This window comes from Anopheles aquasalis, chromosome 2, assembly GCF_943734665.1.
Source record: "Anopheles aquasalis chromosome 2, idAnoAquaMG_Q_19, whole genome shotgun sequence".
In the NCBI taxonomy this organism is placed as follows: Eukaryota; Metazoa; Arthropoda; class Insecta; order Diptera; family Culicidae; genus Anopheles; species Anopheles aquasalis.
The window spans coordinates 39,566,266-39,584,524 of NC_064877.1; the positions used below are offsets into that span (position 1 = coordinate 39,566,266).

Consider the following 18,259-nt stretch of genomic DNA (forward strand, 5'->3'; position numbering starts at 1 on the left):
GTACGCCTTAAGCTAGACTGCGGCATAAAACATGCTGCGAGGTTCGAGTATCAATTTGCTGCTTCCAACATCGGCCAGAACAACGGGAACAAATGGAAGTGGTTTTGGCTTTCATTTCTGCGACTTCCCCTCATGAGACTTGAGCAAAAGCGGATTGTGAATTCATGTGTAGGGAATGCGGATGATAAAGCAAATAAAACAGACATCGTCCGCAATCAAAATGAGAACAGAACTAGCAGTGGCGGAGCAGTGGCGGAGCAGTGGCGGAGAGGTGATCGATTCTTCGTTATCTGGCAAAAGGATCTGCTTCACAGGCTAGGCACCTACTGATATCAATTCCGATCCAGTGCTTATCCAATCAAATGCCGAAAACGGCTTCCATCGGAACACATCGGAACCAATTGATTGGCAAAGTTCGGAGCACCCGTACCCGGCGAGATTATCCACCAGAGAGTAGCGCCGGTTGAAATCCAATCGTTGCTCCCGTCGGGATCTCAACCCCTGAAACGCAAATCACAGCCAGCGCAACCGATCGGGGTCGGGTTCGGGGTCGGGGTGTCCACCACGGATCAACGGACAAAATAAAGAACCTAGAGCGGCACCTACTGGTTGTTCTGGTCCGTCTCGTCCGATGGACAGCTGGATGAAATGAAAAGCCATCCAACACCCGCCCGGCCTCCCCCGGGGGGGGGGGAAGCGATAGTGGACGTGGCGTTTCGCTTTCGGGGTTTCCATTTGGTCGCTTCTCGGTGTGCCGAAAATGGATACCATTTAATTTGGTGGCACAGTTTTATGGGATGATTATGTTGGGTCGTTCATCTTTTCTTCTGGCATGCTTTCTTAAAGAAGTGATTGCCACCGGGGAAGATGGAATTTATGCAGATGCCGTATCGGAGGCGCCAGCAGCACCGCAGTCACTGGATTCGCTTGACTTAATTGAGACAAGCAAATTACCGTTCGTTTTTTTAATGCTGCGCTGCTTGTCTGCCAAGTTTATTGCGCTTTTTGCTGCGATTACTCGTTGATACTTTATAGTGGTTTGAAGCTTTTCGACGCTTTTAGTATAGGAAAGCGTACAGGAATTACTCTCATCGTGAACCAATCAACAACAAATGAGCCAAGTGTTCACACACAGGATCCGGACACATTCTATGCTCTGTAACTTACCACAACGTCTGCTTTCTTTCGCAACTCACATCTTGCCTTATACCCCGTACCGTCCCCGTTCGTAACGATCGGTTTCTGGCTTTTTTTTCCTACGAACTCAGCTTGTCAATCGACTTGTCAGTTCACTTCATTAGGGTGACATTTTTGCCATGATTCATGAGTTTTGAAAAAACAAGCACCGTACCGAAAAGGGGAACGAACAGAAGAAAAAATCGCCAAGAACAACCTCCGACCGAAGTAATGTGGTTCAGAATGTGATGAAAGCCAACCGCCGGTACTCCGTCCAGGACCAGGGAAATGTCGCGTATAGCCTCAAGAGGATACCACGAACAACACAACAACAAAGCCACAAGCACATGGGAGCCCCCGAAAAAGACGACACAAACCAGATCATTATTGATCGCCCTTTTTTTCTCTTCATTTATTTTTGTTTCGTTTTTCTATTTCGTAGCATTTCTACCAACCTATATTTTCACTGACACCCAGAAGTGATTTTTCTTTCCTTCCTACTCACTACCCACTCCACCGTGCGCGTTGGTGGGGCTTTTCACCAGTTTTCCTGTCATTGCATTACAAAGACTATAATTTACATTGGCGCGCCTGGGTGACATCGTTGTCACATACTCACTTCACATGCTTACTTCACGATTAATTTTCGTCTCATTGACTTCTGACAGCGGACGGGGTGGTGTTGGTGCTCCTGCTGTTGCTGCTGCTGCTGCTGCTGCCAATGCTTCAATGATAACACCGCCGGTATGGTGCGCGTGTGCGTATGTTCGTTCTACTTGCTACTAAAGTTCTTATTGCTAGGCGGTAGCATGGGACCACATGGCCTCTGGCTGCCATTTTCGGTTATCTTTTCTGTAGCATTACTTGCGCTCCGCTGGCTGCTGCTGTTCCTACAGATACCTCACGTAACGTTCATCACGGGTTTATGTAGCTTTCTGTTTTTGTGTGCGGGGTGTGGGGATTAAAGAACGCGAATGGCCCCGGCTATGGGCCGACACTGCTACCAACCGCTCACTGCTTACTGCTATTCTGTACAACACGCTCGTTGCAGACCGGCTGGCGGAGAGGGAAAGACAGTTCATGGAAGGTATTAAACACGTCTCATAAGTTAATAAAACGGAAATAAATAGACCGATAAATAAATAAATAAATAAATAAATAAATAAATAAATAAATAGATAAATAAGTAGATAATCGAGACGAACAATCGAGAGTCCACAATGCGTGCAGCACAGGGCACAGAACTGGCGAGGAAGGAAGGAAGTGGTTGGAAAGATCCATACCATGACTCCTGGCGGGCCTGCCATCAACTCTGATGACCCCATAGCCAGGCTCATTTCTGCTTCGTCCACGTCCTGTATACATATGACACGCTCGGATTCAATGGTGTTACTCTACACACTCTACACACGTTAGCGCTATAGTCTCCCCAAAAAAACACGCACAATCGGCAAGCATTATCGGGATCGATAATCGTAAATTGTGCTGCGTGTTACTTGCTCACCGGAGCGGAAAGCTTTCACAAGAAAATCATCACCATCATCACCATGCTCAGCCAGCAGCAGCAGCAGCAGCCGCAGCCGCAGCATCGCTCCGCCCGGCAGGCACGCACGTTGAGATGATGCATTTTTTCATGAAAAACCTTCCTCGACATCGCATCGTATCGGTCGTATGAAATCTGTTTCTCCTCGCCTGGACACTGGACTGGACTGGACTGGGCTGCCCGTAGACCGTAAGTAGGTGGCCGCCAATTAGCCCGGGCCGGCGTTAGTAGAGTTTCCGAGCGTGTACGAGCTTGTTGATATCGTTGAACGTAGTGACCATGGCCGGATTCGAGAGGTCCTTGTAGCCGGTGCAGTCCTTGTAGTGTGCATCACACTGCACCCCATCCTGCCCATCCTTGGCCGCTCGCATGTACTTGAAGAACCGCAGTATGTCCGGATTGTCGTTGGTCGGTTTGCGCAGCTCATCCAGCTCCCTGCGAGCAATCGTAAAATCGGGCAATGAATTGAAGTCATCCGAAAGCCATAATATCGCCCCATTGGTAACTGGAATGACTTACCTGCTTAGCTGTGCCGAGATGAGGTTACTGTAGGGTGCATACTTGGCCGGGTTCGCGTACATCAGGCAGACGAGCTTCTGGCGACAGTGTTCCTCCTTGCTGGACAGACCCATCTGGGCGAAGATGGAATCGAGCCGGGACAGCAGCGGGCTATAGAAGGGATCGTAGTTCGTTAGCAGCAGGCTGCTGCTCGGAATGTCGTGGAACACTTTGAAATCGTTCTTCGCCGAATGGTGCTGCTGCTGCTGCTTCCGCCGGTCCATCGTTGGTTGTGAGCCGACGTACGTCACACGGCCACCACCGTAACCGAGCCGCGACAGGGCGTTGGCCGCGTTACCCGCGTGTCCGCCCATCACCGACGGATCGTACACGATGCCGTTGTAGTTGGTCGCCGAGTGGTGGTTGTCTGGAAGTCAAGGGACGGCAAGGGTGTTTGTATTAGTAGCGCAAAGCAAAGAGACAGTTTCCACGCGGTTTGCTACTGTTAGAAATGGCAATTCCGAGCAAGCTGAGATTGCACTCCAAGCAGCACCTTTCTACCATCGTTCCTCAAGGGCCAGTTGCTGCTTCATGGGGAAGCAATCACCACTCGAGAGGCGGACGTCATTGGGCTAGTGTTTCTCATAAATTTTCCAACCACCAGCTCACCACTTTAGCTTATGGCTTCTGGCAGCTACATAAATATGCTTCCGTGGCGCTAGACGTAATTAAGTTCCCAACAGCCAACAGAGTAGCAAGAACGAATTATGTTGCGTAAACGGGCCGTACCATACAATCGGGCTTTGTAAGCACATTGTCGTCTCGAAACGAGAATTCGGGCAACTTCCCCTTTGCGATTACCCACCGCCAAGGGGTGCTTCATGAACCGGAATGATTCGAAGCGGTTCAAAATGAGAATCATTAAATAAAATAGTTTGTCGATCGGGGAGCAAAGTATGTTTGCACTTTGTTAGAGCGTACGGAGCGACCGGTGCGGTGCCGAGGCTTCAGGAAAGCGCGAATAAGAAAGTGATGCTGTTACGCAAACAGCAAGACACTGCAGCCCAGCTACGAGGAGACCAGTAACTCACCCTCCGGTGGCAGATATCCATCGTTCATACCGAAGTCATGGTCCGCGTTGTACGATGTCGCATCCTTGAAATCCAGATCGTCCACCGTCTGCACCGGATGCGACAGTCCGGATACCGAGGTTAGCCCTGGTGGGGTTGGAGAAAGTTGAAGCGTAAATTCGATTGCTAAACGAAGCGGGAATCTAATTACGGCTACCACCGGTTGGTTGGGTACCGGTTCCGGATGCCATTCAGTTACCTTTGCCGAGAATCTTGCCAAACGAACCGATAATACTGGGCAGGAACATCATGATGAGGACAGTTTTTACAATCTGCAGTCCGATCATGACCGGCCAGAGTAACTTTTTCATTCCTGCAATTAGGCGGGAGAGGTGTACAGAGAGAAAGAGAGTAAACCGTTGGGTTACGGTGCAATTCCCGAGGAATACCCGACGACCAGCCATACAAACCTTTAAAGAAGAAAAGCCGGCCCGTTTCGGGGGACTCTGTCAGTGAACGGCTCCTCAGGGCATCGGTCGCCGTTCCGAGGAACCTCGCGACACGCTTGATGACCGTTCGGTCGAATTCGCTCAAAGACACGTTGCCCGCCGGTGGCTCACCGTCGCCGGTTTTTCTCGAACGCCGGCTGATGAGCACATTCTCGATTAAATCCTTTGAATTGCGATTGAACCAATCGTTGATATAGTCAATCAGCGCATCCTCGAATTCCAGCAGCTCATTCGAACGACGTGTACCGTTGCTGGTGCCGGCAACCGTTGGTTCCTGGTGTGGTGCCTCGCTACCTTGACACTCCACGCATCCGATTAGAAGGATAGTGGCCGCCGCTACTAGCAGCAGTGCCATCGGCCGTGAAAGGTGCCGAATGGGGACCATGATTTTTTGAGCGACTAAGCGGAATTTATTTTCGGGGAAATTCGAATCCGACGGAATGAGCTCTTCCGTCCGTACAGTCAACCTGTTCCTGCGGTATCACCCTTCGCTTGGAGTTCCGATCCCTTGTTCCACTCGATAAAACATTCAAATTGATCCACTATTAGGGATTAGGCTCCGGGGCGTCCGCTGAGTTGCTTTTAATGGAGGCGCACCAGGGGTCGCAATAGACTACCGGAGGCTACGGGTACTGGCTGTGATCGATGTTCCTGCTACTGGTGGCTAGCAACAAGTCGATGCCTTTGCGTTGGTTTCGAAAGGTGTTGATCGAAAATCTGAAAGTAAAACGGGTAATTAATTAGAACCGGTCCACAGCGCTCCCACTCGTCGATCCTTTGCGGTGGACGATTTGATTAATTTTCCTCGGTCCTTCGCGTGGCGCCAGAGGATCGAGAAAAGCCGGGGCAGTCAATTCCCGGAGTAAACCATAAAAACGCAACGTGATGGGAAATAGAGAGAGAGAGAGCGAAAAAAAGAGAGCAGCCTATCGAGAGTGAGGGCAATTTGGGAGTGATAAAAAATGGTTCCTCCATCGATCCTTCGACTATTTGCATTCGCCATTATTGCGCTCGGCGGGGGTGGCGCGCTGATGGTGGCCGATTCGTGGGCTGCGGTTGTTGACCGAACGATATTGGAATTCGGGGACGCAACGAAGGTTGATTGAATTTTCATCCAATATTCATAACGACCGCGTTCGGTCGGCGCACGATGATAAATGCTTTATCTAGTTTACTTTTGCCTTCGGACGGTAGTGACCGTAAGGATAATGTTTAGCTTTGTTGAAAAAAGTCACACAAATCGGAGTCCAAGTCAGAAAAATCGGAGTATTCGGAGGGAATTTAACTAGCGATGGAAGCATTACTGGCAAGCTATTCGCTAACGGTGGATTGTATGTTTGCTTTTTTTCGTGAAACACTACACAAAAGCTTTTGTTTGAATGGCGCTTTTGAAAAATGGCGGTCGGATTTGAGTACAAATCTTCATCAACGGAAAACGGATCCAAAACCCCTCTGAGTGCGATGTAAATTTGATGAATACGCAGAAAAGTTAAATAAACCTATAAAATGCCAAATCCCTTCCGCAATCTGTTCTACTCGTTTGTTGAAAAACAACGGTGTTCATCACAATTCTCCAGCCGATCGTAACACAGCCAAATTTAAAAGATAATTTTGACGTGGGCACGTGCACTCCTGCTATCTACCAGCACGCTAACCAGGATGATCCAACCAAACCGTTTATTCTCCTTTTTATGACAAAAAAATAACGCTCAACGTTCCACTCCATAAAAACTGTCTCGTCTCCGTGCCGTGAGTTAGAGTCTCATCTGCACCACCACCACCACCATCACCAGCGAGCATAAGGTGCAAGCAGGGTGCATAAGAAAAAAAAAACATTTCAATTAATAATTACTTTCGCTTTTGCATGGCAGCCGGAACGCCGGCTTAGCGAAATCCAGGTACCTACGTTGCGCTTTGGGGAAAGGGAAAAAGGTGTCTGTGTTGCACCCTCGCTTCGACCTGCTTTCTTCGCTCGGGTATTATTGAAAGCCACCCACCCAACTCGTAGCACCAGGGCTTAGCTCGAGCTACACTAATGCACCAATAATGCCACAACAGAAAACGGAAGACCGTGGGGTGCGTTAGAGATGCAAAAACGGGCGTCTGAAAAGGCGAAAGTCGAAAACACTCCAGACTGAGCAAACAACAACTACAAGCGACACCGCGTGTTGCACTTTCGAACGAATGGTGTATGGAAGCCCTTGGCGGATCTGGCATACCGGGCACGGTTGAAATCCGTAGCCAAAGCGTTTAGCTTCAGCTGATTACGAATTCAGGCCAGCTGGTGGTGATGGTGGGAAAATCCTGGGGATGCTGCTGATGCGACATGATGTAATGCGATCAAAGCATAGCGCGTTCGTTGGATTACGCTTGAGGTAGTTAGATTTGAATTAGGAGATTTATTCGGATGATTGAGTGCAGGAAATCCTACAACCGTGCCATGATTTACGCCAATTGCGAATCAGCAATTGCATTCCGAACCGGTCGATGAAGAAGACTTTAAAATGCGGAGCGGTCCCGTTAATTCCAGTGACTTTTCTAAATGGCATCATCATCCAAGTCAATACCATAATCTGCTGCATAGCAACTTTGTACGAGAAAAGGACGAAACAGGACGGCAAAAAACGCAAAGAACATCGTCCTGGGGAAGTGACTTGAGGCAAGTAATGCACTAATTGTGGGAATTACGGTTAACTCCTCAGCTCATCTCGTTCGGTTTATTTTTTTTTTTTGTTGTCACTCAGTGTCCCAGTGCAACACAGCCTTAACAAGCTCTGTATGGCTCCACCTGTAAAGGCGGAGTGGGCAAAGAACTCGAGAGGAGTCTTTGACTCGGCAATTACTCGACATAACTATTCCGCTTATCTTCGAGAGGCATTCTGAGTGGCATACACAGCCGTGTACTCACTTTCCCATGGCGGTCGTAAACAAATTCCTCTTTTTTCGCATTCTTTTACTCGCCATTCGTTCGCTTTCCTACTCGGCACTTCCCTTAAATTCCCCCACGGGATGCGCCAGAAAGATTTTCAACGATTCAGGTTACGGAACCCGAAATCATCGCATAATCAGTAGCAGCAGCAGCAGCAGCAGCAGAAAAGCAAAAGCAACTCCATCGCTTCACAATGGCGGTTTACAACCGTTACACGCCGTCCCGTCTGGTGGTCGGTCTGCTCGGAAAGTCACATAAAACAGATGCTTGAAGTTCCCTCCGGCCCCACCCAGGGTGCATTACAGCAGCAGCAACACCTAAAGGAAGCCAAAACATCCACCACCAAAGTGCCAACTCGCTCGGGCGCCCGTGGCTGAATGGATTGCATTGCGAGGCAGAAAATGAAAATGGAAATCCAAGGCAATGGCAACGGCACAGGTTATCCGGCTCCGGTGCCAAGTGCATCACCATTGATAGCCAGCCACCCAACATTCCATCTTTCCATCTGCCTTCGCGTTCGAGTGTCTCGCGTCCCCGCGTCCCGTGGGTTTTGAAAGTGTAGCGCTTTCTTTGCATTTCTTTTTGAAATGCCACTCGAAATGCAATCCGCTTAATGCACACCGGTAATGGGGTGCCTATCACGCCGGCGGCCTCCCATCGGTCAGTGACATCATCAGCTCGGGAACTTGGGTTGAACCGGAACTGGTCCAACTGGTCTCCAGTCACCAGCCAGGCCGGGACACCAGCAACGGTTTTCTCAAAAACCGTTTTTTTTCGTCGGTGGAACCGCGCTGGACAATTAACAGGGCGGAAACGGTCACCTGGATGGACCTGGTTCCCCATTCATCCGAACCGAGCCATTTGTGGCAGTTGTTGGGCGTTGGACACGCAACTGGAAACTGGACCACCAAATGACCTGCGTGTGTAGCTCTTGTTCGCACTCCCAAAAAACCAAACACGGTTCCGGATCGGTGATTATAGTGCTCGGCTCCGATGGAGAAGGGGAAGATATACTCATTCGATCGGCTCGCGGCTCGCGGCATGTGGCCCACACAGAGATTAATCAGCTAATTGGCTACCTCCATTGGCGATTGGCCCACATTGCACCCGCGGGACCGTTTTTCCGCTGCTTACGCGTCCGTCCCGAAATTCGGCCATCAAACACCAGATCATCGCCCCCCCCCCCCGTAACTGTAGTGTCTGCTCGCCCACCCGGGGCGTACCCCGGTAACCCAGTGAGCTTAAATGGGGAACAAGCTGACGCACCATCCCTGGGACCATCCCTGGCTGCGTTATGGTGATGGATCATTTGAGGAGAAGAGGAAAAAACGCATCGGAAAATGGTGCGAACACAGAGAGGAAGCACATCATTCAAGCGCCATTTAACGCGAGGTGTTGCGAAGAGGAGAAGTACTTATCCCGGAAAGTGTTGCCCGTTACTCGTGTACTTCACTTTCTCCCCCGTTGGACGAGATGGGCTGACCGTGAGGTTGACCATGTGTGAAATTGTGTCACTCGTAATCTGGCGCGAATGAATCGTGTGAGCAGCAATGGCCCCGAGAGTCGCTGATTGCTGGTGCTCCAGAGCGGCCACACGACCGGAAGCAATCCGTCGCCTACTTCGAGCGTCGTCTACTCGACTCGTGGCACGATGGCGCCTTTTGCATGCCGTCGCTTTTGTGTGCGCCTCGAATCTGCCCTGGGGTGTGACCGTCTGAGGGCACTCTCTGTCCACTGTCTGTCCTGTCAGGACAAGTCAGTGGCGGCGCCACCGAGCGTTGACTTTCTAACTGAAACAAACTGCAGCTACCGGTACTGCTGTCAGGCTGATTGAAACCAAGTGTCAACTCCAACCAGAAGCGAACGCTGTTCCAACCGTGATTATCGTAAATCGATTCCTTCACTGCTCTGGGTGCTGGGTGTGTGCAAGACGAGCAGCATTAACATCAGCAGAAGCAGCAGAAGCATCTGCACCACTACAGGACGCGCAAGCAAGCGACTACACCCTCGACGCCTTCACGCTTTTCACTTGCAATCTGTGTTGGGCGGTTGTTTTCGTCTCGAAACTTTTCATTTTCTCTCCAGCAGTGCACCGCCAACGCGCACCACCGTTGATGCACCAACGAAAGCCGCATCTTTCGCCCGCTTGTACTGTGCTTGTCGATCGATGTTTGGCTTTGCTGCTCGACGATCCGCACAATTTCCAATTGTCTACAAGCTTGGGATTGGGCTTCTTCTTCTTCTTACCAGGAATCGGTAATCACCCATGTGTGTGCATGCTGACGTGCGTCCCGTGCGGTGGTTTAGTATTGTACACCGAGTTACCGGTACGCCGGTGCCGCCACTTTTCGATGGAAGCACGCGGTACGCGAACGGTTTTTGGGTGGGATTGGAAAAAGGGGGGGAAAAACTAGGTGAAAAAAGCCGGTGAAATTGAGGCATCATCGGCATCGTGACTTTCCACGCGGCTTGTTTCTTCACCTGCACCCCCGCCCGGTACCGCGGTTTGGGGCGCAAATTGGGCGCATCGCGCTTGACACAGCTGACAGCTGATGACGTGCGATGAGCGTCCCATCGTTTCACGGGAAGCTTTTATTTTTTTTTTTGGCAACGCCAACTTTACAAGAGATGTTCTTGGGCCGCCTCTTGGGGAAAAGGGCACCCGATAAGATGTCAAGCAGAGAGAGAGAGAGGGCCATTATTCTTGGGGCCATTTTGTTGTCAGCCGCTCCAGGGTACTCGAGCTGCCAGACCAGACGGAACAAAGGAACACGTCAATCGAGACCGTTCCGTGGAGCAAGAGCGCGGCCTCCATTTGTGGTAAGCCTATTAGTGTATAAATATACTTAGGATTGGAAATTCAAAAATGAAAATTGAAAGAATAATAGAAAAGAAAACATTGACCACAATTAAACCCGGTCCGTACCGAGAGGTGGCCGGTGAGGTTAATCGAACTAATGGAAAGTGAAATCTTGGGTGGCCGAAAGTATTTGAAGTGCGCTAGGTGGGCCAAGAGAGAAAGAGAGAGAGAGAGAGAAAGAGAGAGGTGGGTGCAGGTGGATGGTATGCAAATTAGATTCGTTGACTTTCAATTGTGCGTGCCTTATTTGCCTCGACCACCGTGGTCGCTCGAAGTCTAGCGGACGGACTCCCTTCCAATTCAGGTGATGGCGGATGGAGTGTTTCACTTGGAGGCGGTTTTTGGGTAGCGTTTGGTAATTCAACTGACCTTCATTTCTTTTCTTCATTTGAGCCATATCGTGCTCAATGAACACTGAATTCATTATTATCGTCTACTAGCGAGTGTTCTTTGCGTTCCTTGAGTTGGCTTTAAAGAACATTCTCCTCGTGACATCCGGTTTTGCATCCGAATGTTTAATAATTCATTCCAGCAATGGATGTTAAAAGTGAAAACGTTGGCCAAACGATTGTGATGCTGTGTTTAGCTGGGATTAGAGCATTTTTTCGAGCAACCTTGCGAAGCATTAATCTCTAATCAAATAGCATGACCGACCACCGGTACCAGAGCGAAGGCGAAACTTGAGTGAGAAAGTTCTTCTGTCCGTCCGTGGGCGACCGGTCCCCGGAGTGATACTTCAAATGGAATCCGTGTTCCGTTGGCATACCGGAAGCGTACTGACAGCGGTTCGTTCAACGGTTTGCGGATGATTGTTTTATGAATTTTTGATAGAGTTTTGGGAGGCAAAAACCCTCCCAAACGCCGTGCCTATGAATCGGTTGATATCGCTTCTCCGAATGGCCGCTACTAAATGGTTAACGGCGCCCAATGGGGGGGGATTTGTGCTCACTGAGGATGAAAAACTCGCCGCGTTTGGCCGCCGTAAGAGCTCCGTGGAGGGTGCCCACGCTCCATGCGTCACGTTGTTTGATCCTTCGTGATAGGATTGGCGAGAATGCGTTTGAATGAGAAGGAAAATTGAATTTTTGCCCCTCGGAGGGCTCGGGCCGGTCCGAGGAAGACTACATTCTTTTGGGAGTTGTTTAAGTCGAAATGTCCTGCGGAAGAGTGTGCGATGATGTCGTGAAGGCTGAAGTAGGTCACGGTGCGAGCTTCCGACTCGCGTGTGACTCGCGCGGAGAGAAAACCGTCTTCGCGATCCGTCCATCCACCAGCCCGTCCGTCCGCCAACACGAATATTTCCGGCATCGGAAATTCAATTAGCATGACTGCATCGCTGGTAAGAGGGGCGGAGGGGGGTGGGGTGGGTGGGCAACAGATCCGGAACCTCCCTTTCCACGCCGCTGACACATCTTCAGCCCAAGGCCAACCCGGTCACCGTGGAGTGAAAAGTGAAAGCCGAGCCAGCAGGAGCATCTTGAGATCAGAGGTTGCCTGGGCGGCAGGGGCGGTTGTTTGCTCTGTCTGTGTGTCTGTATGTGTATGAGAGAGTGTGACATTCAGGAACCGGTTCTCCAGCATTCGAACTCGGAGCGCATCGTCCGTTGGAGTCGTTCGGTTCGGTTCGGTCCGGTTCATAATGGTCCCAGGAAAAAAGTGGAGGTATCGAGTGGGGTAAATCGCGTTTTCGGGACGTAATCGCCTACCCTAGACACGTAGCGGGGGGGGGGGGGGGTCGAACGGAAGAACGGAAAGATCGCGCTGTGTGCGGGAGAAATTTGTTTGTCAAAAGCCCGGTCACTGATAGCCCGGCATCTACGGGGATGCGCAGCATCTCGTCTCGGAACGGAACCCCCACCGTGTATCCGCTTTCGAATTCGGTACCAAGCGAGCCTTGTTACCACCAGTTACCGGGGGCTCTTCCTCACAATGGAAAGTGACATTCGGATCCGGATGAATAATTTCATTTGCAGACGGCAGAAACAATGATAAAAAAAACGAGTGCGCTCTGTCACACCCGTTGTCCGATTAAAAACTACGATTGTGTTTCAGCAAGCTAATCCCACTTTTCTGAGCAGAAAAACTGTACATGCGGATAACGCCCACGGATAACCACGAATGGTAGGATGTAAATCAGAGTTTTTTTATCCGCTTTTGTGACTCAGCTATCCGTTAGCATTGTGCTGGGATCGTAATGTTGTACAGTAACATTCCGATATAGTTTCGTTCTGCTTAAAGGCACACCAGAAAGCAGAATTGTTTGAAACAAATGTACATGTCCATAGCAACCGTCATTACATTATGGTGACTCTCAATTCACCCACGGCAGCAATAAAACTTTTAAAATGATGTTCCACCCCTTTGTAACTGCTGACTAGCGGAGTACTACTTAGCCCTTAGCCATTCGGATAAAATTCGTAATTAATAGACGTCGTCTCAATAGACTGACCGGTATTGAACCGGCTCCCACTCGGCCATATGGTTCCGTATGAGATAACGATAGGAGTTACGCAAACGTTGGCATATGGATCGTACGTTTCATCCGCTCATAAAACCAGAACTTTCCATTTTATACCCACCACACTAAAAGTTTATCGCTTTCGTCACCATTACACACTCCACTTCACTGCCGGTAAAGGAGCCCTAGTGGCAAATTTTCCTGCTCTGCTCTGCTCATTTAATCGAGACCCATTTTACAAATTGATCCCTCCCCTGATCCCCTGGCGAGGTGGGTATATCAATTGAGCTGGACTCGACCGGATGTAAACCCGCCGCCGGAACACCACCACCCTGTCTCCGTTTGTTTGATCCGGATCGATTAATGACGGTCGATCGTGTCTTTGTCTTTCGCCTTTACCCTTAACCGGTCAATACGGGGAGGGTGAATGTTTGCACATATGCTACTCGGGAATATTTACATGCGTGGAATTAAGCGACCGGTCACTAGTGGGCCGGAGGGCACTCATTTCCGGTCCCGTTCCGTCCGGTATCCACTGGCACCGGAGTGAATGTTTGTGGTTGTTTATGGAGCACAGCAGCTGGCAGTCGGCAGCACCGTGACCAATGTGGCCAGCTGACCGGCATCGACCTACGGCCACTGGGCAGCATCTCAACCGGTACAAATCCGTAGCGTGGCCGCACGCAGGCACGCAGAAGATGCTGCGAATTATTATTTCGCTCGGTCAGGTGTTGTTGTTGTCCCGAAAACCCGGCGGAACGATAGAGCGAGAGGGAGCGATATCGTAAATTAGTTTCTTCATTCCCCCCCCCCCCCCCCCCCCGGAGTGGCCTCCCTTTCCCACTTGTTTGTTTAATGTTTCTCCGCGCTCCGCGCATGCCACAGTAACACTAATGGTGGTGGCGGTGGCCATCGTTTCGGAAGCTTTGCTACCGTAATTTACTTATCATTCCAACGGAAAAGCCCAAGCCCGTGAATGGTGCCGAGTGCCGGCGGCCAGCCAGTGGACAGAAACTCAGCCCCGGGCGCTGATATTCACCACTACTCCCTCTACTGGTCCTTCTTCTTTCTCCTTCTTCTTTTGCGCTTTACTGTCTGCCCGCCACCTCGTTTGTTTTGGCGGGCCATCCCGGCTCGTTTGGCCGATTTCTTTCGCCCAAATTTCGGAACCGGTAATTTCCACTGACACCTTTTCCACGGGGCGGGGGCTCGTGGAACTGTGGGGCTGCTCGGGGGAGGGGGTTGAGCAATATTTTTGGGGATTTTATGAGCCACTGCTTGCGTGCCCTGCTGCTGGACTGGCCCGGAGGTCGCTCCGTTATCGATCGATCCTCCACGGCGTCGTCGGCACGAAAGAAACAGCGCCGCACGCTCAAAAGTAGCATTAAATCATGCAGACATTCCGCACCCCCTCCCTGAAGCGTCCACCGTTGCGCTTTTGTTCGCACAATTTGCACGATCACGAAGCTCAGTGTGGCCCGTGGTGGCCCAGCAGAGGGTGTGGAAAATTCGAGATTCCGTCTGCCACCGGACTCCAGGTGATCGCACTGGCCAGCACGTGATGGGAACGACCGCGAGAGCTTTTGTCCGACAGGTGACCGAACTGACAGCCGGCAAACCGGTCAGATCAAAGCACGGTGCGCAGGAACGCAAGAAGAAGAAGGCACCTAGAACGCTCAGTAACGGGAGCATTCCTGGTCGGATCAGCTACCGGGCCCGGTTTGGTTGGTTGCGTTACGGGCCGTGAGGTAAAGAATGAAAGTTCGTTTTGATTGAAAAAAAAAACGAACGCATACCGTTGCGTTAATATTCGGTTGGTTCTTTATATTCTTTTTCTTGTGGATGGCGGAATGCGGCACGAATCGCTTTTTAAACTTATCTACCGCTCCTTCCCGTCTTCCTCTACGAAGCCAGTGCTCGGTGAAAGCGTTAGCAGAGGAATGCGTTGAACATTTTTTGGGCAAGAACGGTCGTATGCTTTCAACAATCCAACACTCAGCAGGTGAGCGGCAGGTCGACAAAGATGGTTTAATTTATTGCCAATACCTGCACTGCATACCGTCGCTCGGTTCCGGAACGTGCTAGGGGCATCCATATATTTGCTGGTTGCTCAAAATTCAAAATTTCCCCCAAACCGTGCAAGGAATACGGCACACAGATTCGTTTTGCATTGGTTTGGAATACATTCATCATTCCTGGGGAGCACAGCGAACGATGTCAGGTCTGGAGCGGTAAGAGCTACATCTTCTTGGTTACATCGAAACCAACCACCGAGTTGAACTGTTAATGTCCACGTGTACCGAATGTTGGTGAGCAAACTGTAGCCCGTTGAGGTGATTGCACTCTCCCTCTCGCACGTTTTGTGAAGTTTCTGGTTGGGAAGATAAATTCCCATCAAATGGATTCTGTTTTGTCCGGTCCGAGCCGTACCTACAGCGCAGACAGTCGACATCGAGAGAAGATGTCGCAACAATTCCCCAACGAGCGGCTCAACCATGACGATGCTGTTGCTGTTGGTTGTGCCAAGATGTATGTGTGCATGTGTGATTGTGTTTAAAACTTTCTTTCCCAACAGGTTCGGCCACGACATCGGCATCCTAGCAACCCGTGGTATCACCTGGTCTCTCTCTTGGCCGTCATCGATTGAAACGATGTCGATGCTACACCTGTTTTGTCTGGCAAAGCGTGTGTCTTCTAGTGATATCGATGGTAGCACCTCTTTCTGAACGGTTGGAAAGAGTTGGATGCAAATTGACCCAGCATAAACAACGTCCAATGGCACTGTGGACACTGTGTTTCCACGCATTCCTTGTCCTGCATCGCTCTGAATGACGACTCGGTGCAGACTTTATCCTCTGCACAGACTTGGGGAAATAGCTCACTCTTCACCTTCGAGAAGCGTTCTCCCGGAATCCTTTCCGTACCGCGTATGTTTGCATGATGGAAAATAAGCTTCAATTTTGACATTTTCCGAAGCACATGCATCAACTGGTGGGCAGACAATACGTCTTCTGGTGAACGTCGTGCGTTCGCCCAGCCCTTTGGTATCCATGCGACGAAGCATATCAACCCACATTACGGTCGGGATCGGGACCACAATCAACCATCCATAACCAGCCACCCACTGCCACCGTGTGTCATGCCAGTAGAGTGTGTACGTGTGCCCGTATGTGTGTGCGAACGCGAATCGATACTCGAGATTCAGACACAACGCACAACGGGGCCGGCTGGACGTGGTCGGATGAATTCCGGGATCCGGGAGTGGGAGACAAGAGAAATTTCTTCCTTCACACCATCTTGCGCCTCAGTCCGCTTCGTCTCCTCGGAATGGTTCGGGAGACTTTGGAGACTTTTGTTGGCTGCTGCTGGACGCTGCTGGACGCTACTGTTTCACCACCGAAAACCCCTAGTGACCGAGTTTCTTGTGACAGTGAGTGGCGACCGACGAACCGGCGACCCTGGGCGACGTATCCTTTCACCAAACGGTTACCAGATAACGGTGGACTGGAGGATGGTTGCGTTGGAGGAGAATCGAGATCGAGATGCTGCAAGCTACTTAAGCGTTTTGTGAATAAAATACCCGTTCGTTTGTGCCACATCCGGTGACCGGTAGCCGTTGGTAGCAAAATGGTCGCGTCTTGATGCTGCTGGTGCACTAGCAGGGTGCCGGATGGAATCACACTATCCCGTTCAATTGCTTCCTTTATTATTCACTCCCACATACACTAGCGCACACACAAGCACAACAGTGCTTCACGGAAATACAGGACTCGAGAGGACTGGTACCAATCGAACGAACCGGATGACACTTTCTTCGTTGCTTTCCTGGTTTTCCCGGGCACTAGGACACCGTGAAAAGCTTCCGGTGGCTGCAGTTTCAGCGGTGATGATGCGGCGATACGATGCCTTCGAATTGACACATCATTTCGCCTTCCACAACCCACTCCGGGAGGATAAAATATGCACTTCCGTTGCACACAGCCTGCAGGATCTGCGAGCAAATGCCAGCGATTGTACTGTCAGCAGATGGAAGTGTTGCAAATTCTTCGACTTCACTCACTTACAGACACTCTAAACCACACAAACACATACACGTGGCAAGTGGTTCAGGGCACTTTTGAGACTGTGCAGCAGCACCTTTCACTACCGACGCGCGATTTGCGATGGTTTTTGCACAATTTTCGCGGCAAAAAAAAAACGGCAAACAAACCTCTCGAAAAATTCACTACGAAGCTGCTGCGGTTGCTGCGATCTGCATGCAGAAATGTGCGCGAGGAAAGTCCACAGAGTGGGAGAGAGAGACTGTACAGCGAGTCCGTCCGTATCCGTACCGCGTAGGTCTTGCTTCGACCGATTTCTCCAACCAAATAAATCCGGTCGCCAGGCCACGCCAAAGCGATTCCCCAGCGATGGCCCCAAGCGCCAGCCGGAACCGAAACCCTTCGAACGATCGCGATCGCGGCCCCGACGGTGTGCAGCGCGATCGTGTGTTCGCTCGCTCGTCTGTCTGTCGTTGTGTACGAGTGCGGGCGCGCGCGCATCTTGGGAGAAAGCCAGCCGCCGAGAGATAACCGGCCCGGAGCCGCGAAATCAGGTGGAGCAGCGCCACTCCACTAGCTCCACCGAGACTGGAGCCACTGTTACGGAACGTCACCACCGTCGTCATTGTGTTGGTGGGCCCAAGGGAGGGGGGGGAGGGGGGTAGGGGGTGTTGTTCGTCGACGAAGGAAGACGATGGAACGCGTGTAGGAGCGTGTCCGATGAGGCGATGCCGATGACAGACTGAAACACAAAGCGGGCCAAACGTCACGCACCCGAGACCTTGGCTCATAAACGCAGATGACACTGAGACCCTCGTGCGCCGGGCTGGTTGGTGTACGTGCGCAGGTCATATGGACCGTAGGGCAGGGCAGGGCAGGGCAGGGCAGGTGAAGCCACGGGGTTTACCGACCCCACCCCGAGATGGAGACCGGAAAGGCCAGTGTAGACATTTCAAAGACGCGCCTCCCTCACAACTCCCCTCCTTGCAGAGACGACTCTCGAGAGAGGAACATCATCCCATACCCACCCCACGGTGCGGCCGTTTGTTTGGTGAGAGGGTGTCGTTCATTAACCCATTAGCTTGACGTAGACATGGGGCTAGACTGATCGTACATTAGAGTAAGCGACAGGGGATGAAGAGGGGGTCTCTATTTTTTGTTCAATCATCTTCCATC

General features: G+C 51.0%; 1 protein-coding gene across 1 annotated transcript; it reads right to left on the reverse strand.

The window, feature by feature from the left end:
• Positions 1-2,943: 2,943 nt before the first annotated feature.
• On the reverse strand, positions 2,944-16,734 carry LOC126574912 (uncharacterized). Its single transcript, XM_050235328.1, has 6 exons — positions 16,624-16,734; positions 4,758-5,513; positions 4,547-4,660; positions 4,309-4,434; positions 3,239-3,644; positions 2,944-3,154 (listed from the first exon to the last, which is right to left on the reverse strand). Exons 2-6 carry the CDS (start codon positions 5,179-5,181, stop codon positions 2,944-2,946), a joined length of 1,281 nt encoding a protein of 426 aa, XP_050091285.1. The 5' UTR covers positions 5,182-5,513; positions 16,624-16,734.
• Between the last annotated feature and the right edge of the window lie 1,525 nt (positions 16,735-18,259).

Excerpts from the sequence above, each read along its gene's own strand:
- LOC126574912 (XM_050235328.1), bottom strand. The coding sequence starts at position 5,181 with ATGGTCCCCATTCGGCACCTTTCACGGCCGATGGCACTGCTGCTAGTA. Across the intron at positions 4,661-4,757 it reads CCGGCTTTTCTTCTTTAAAG|GAATGAAAAAGTTACTCTGG; the intron begins GTTTGTATGGCT and ends GCCTAATTGCAG. Across the intron at positions 4,435-4,546 it reads TGGCAAGATTCTCGGCAAAG|GGCTAACCTCGGTATCCGGA; the intron begins GTAACTGAATGG and ends CAACCCCACCAG.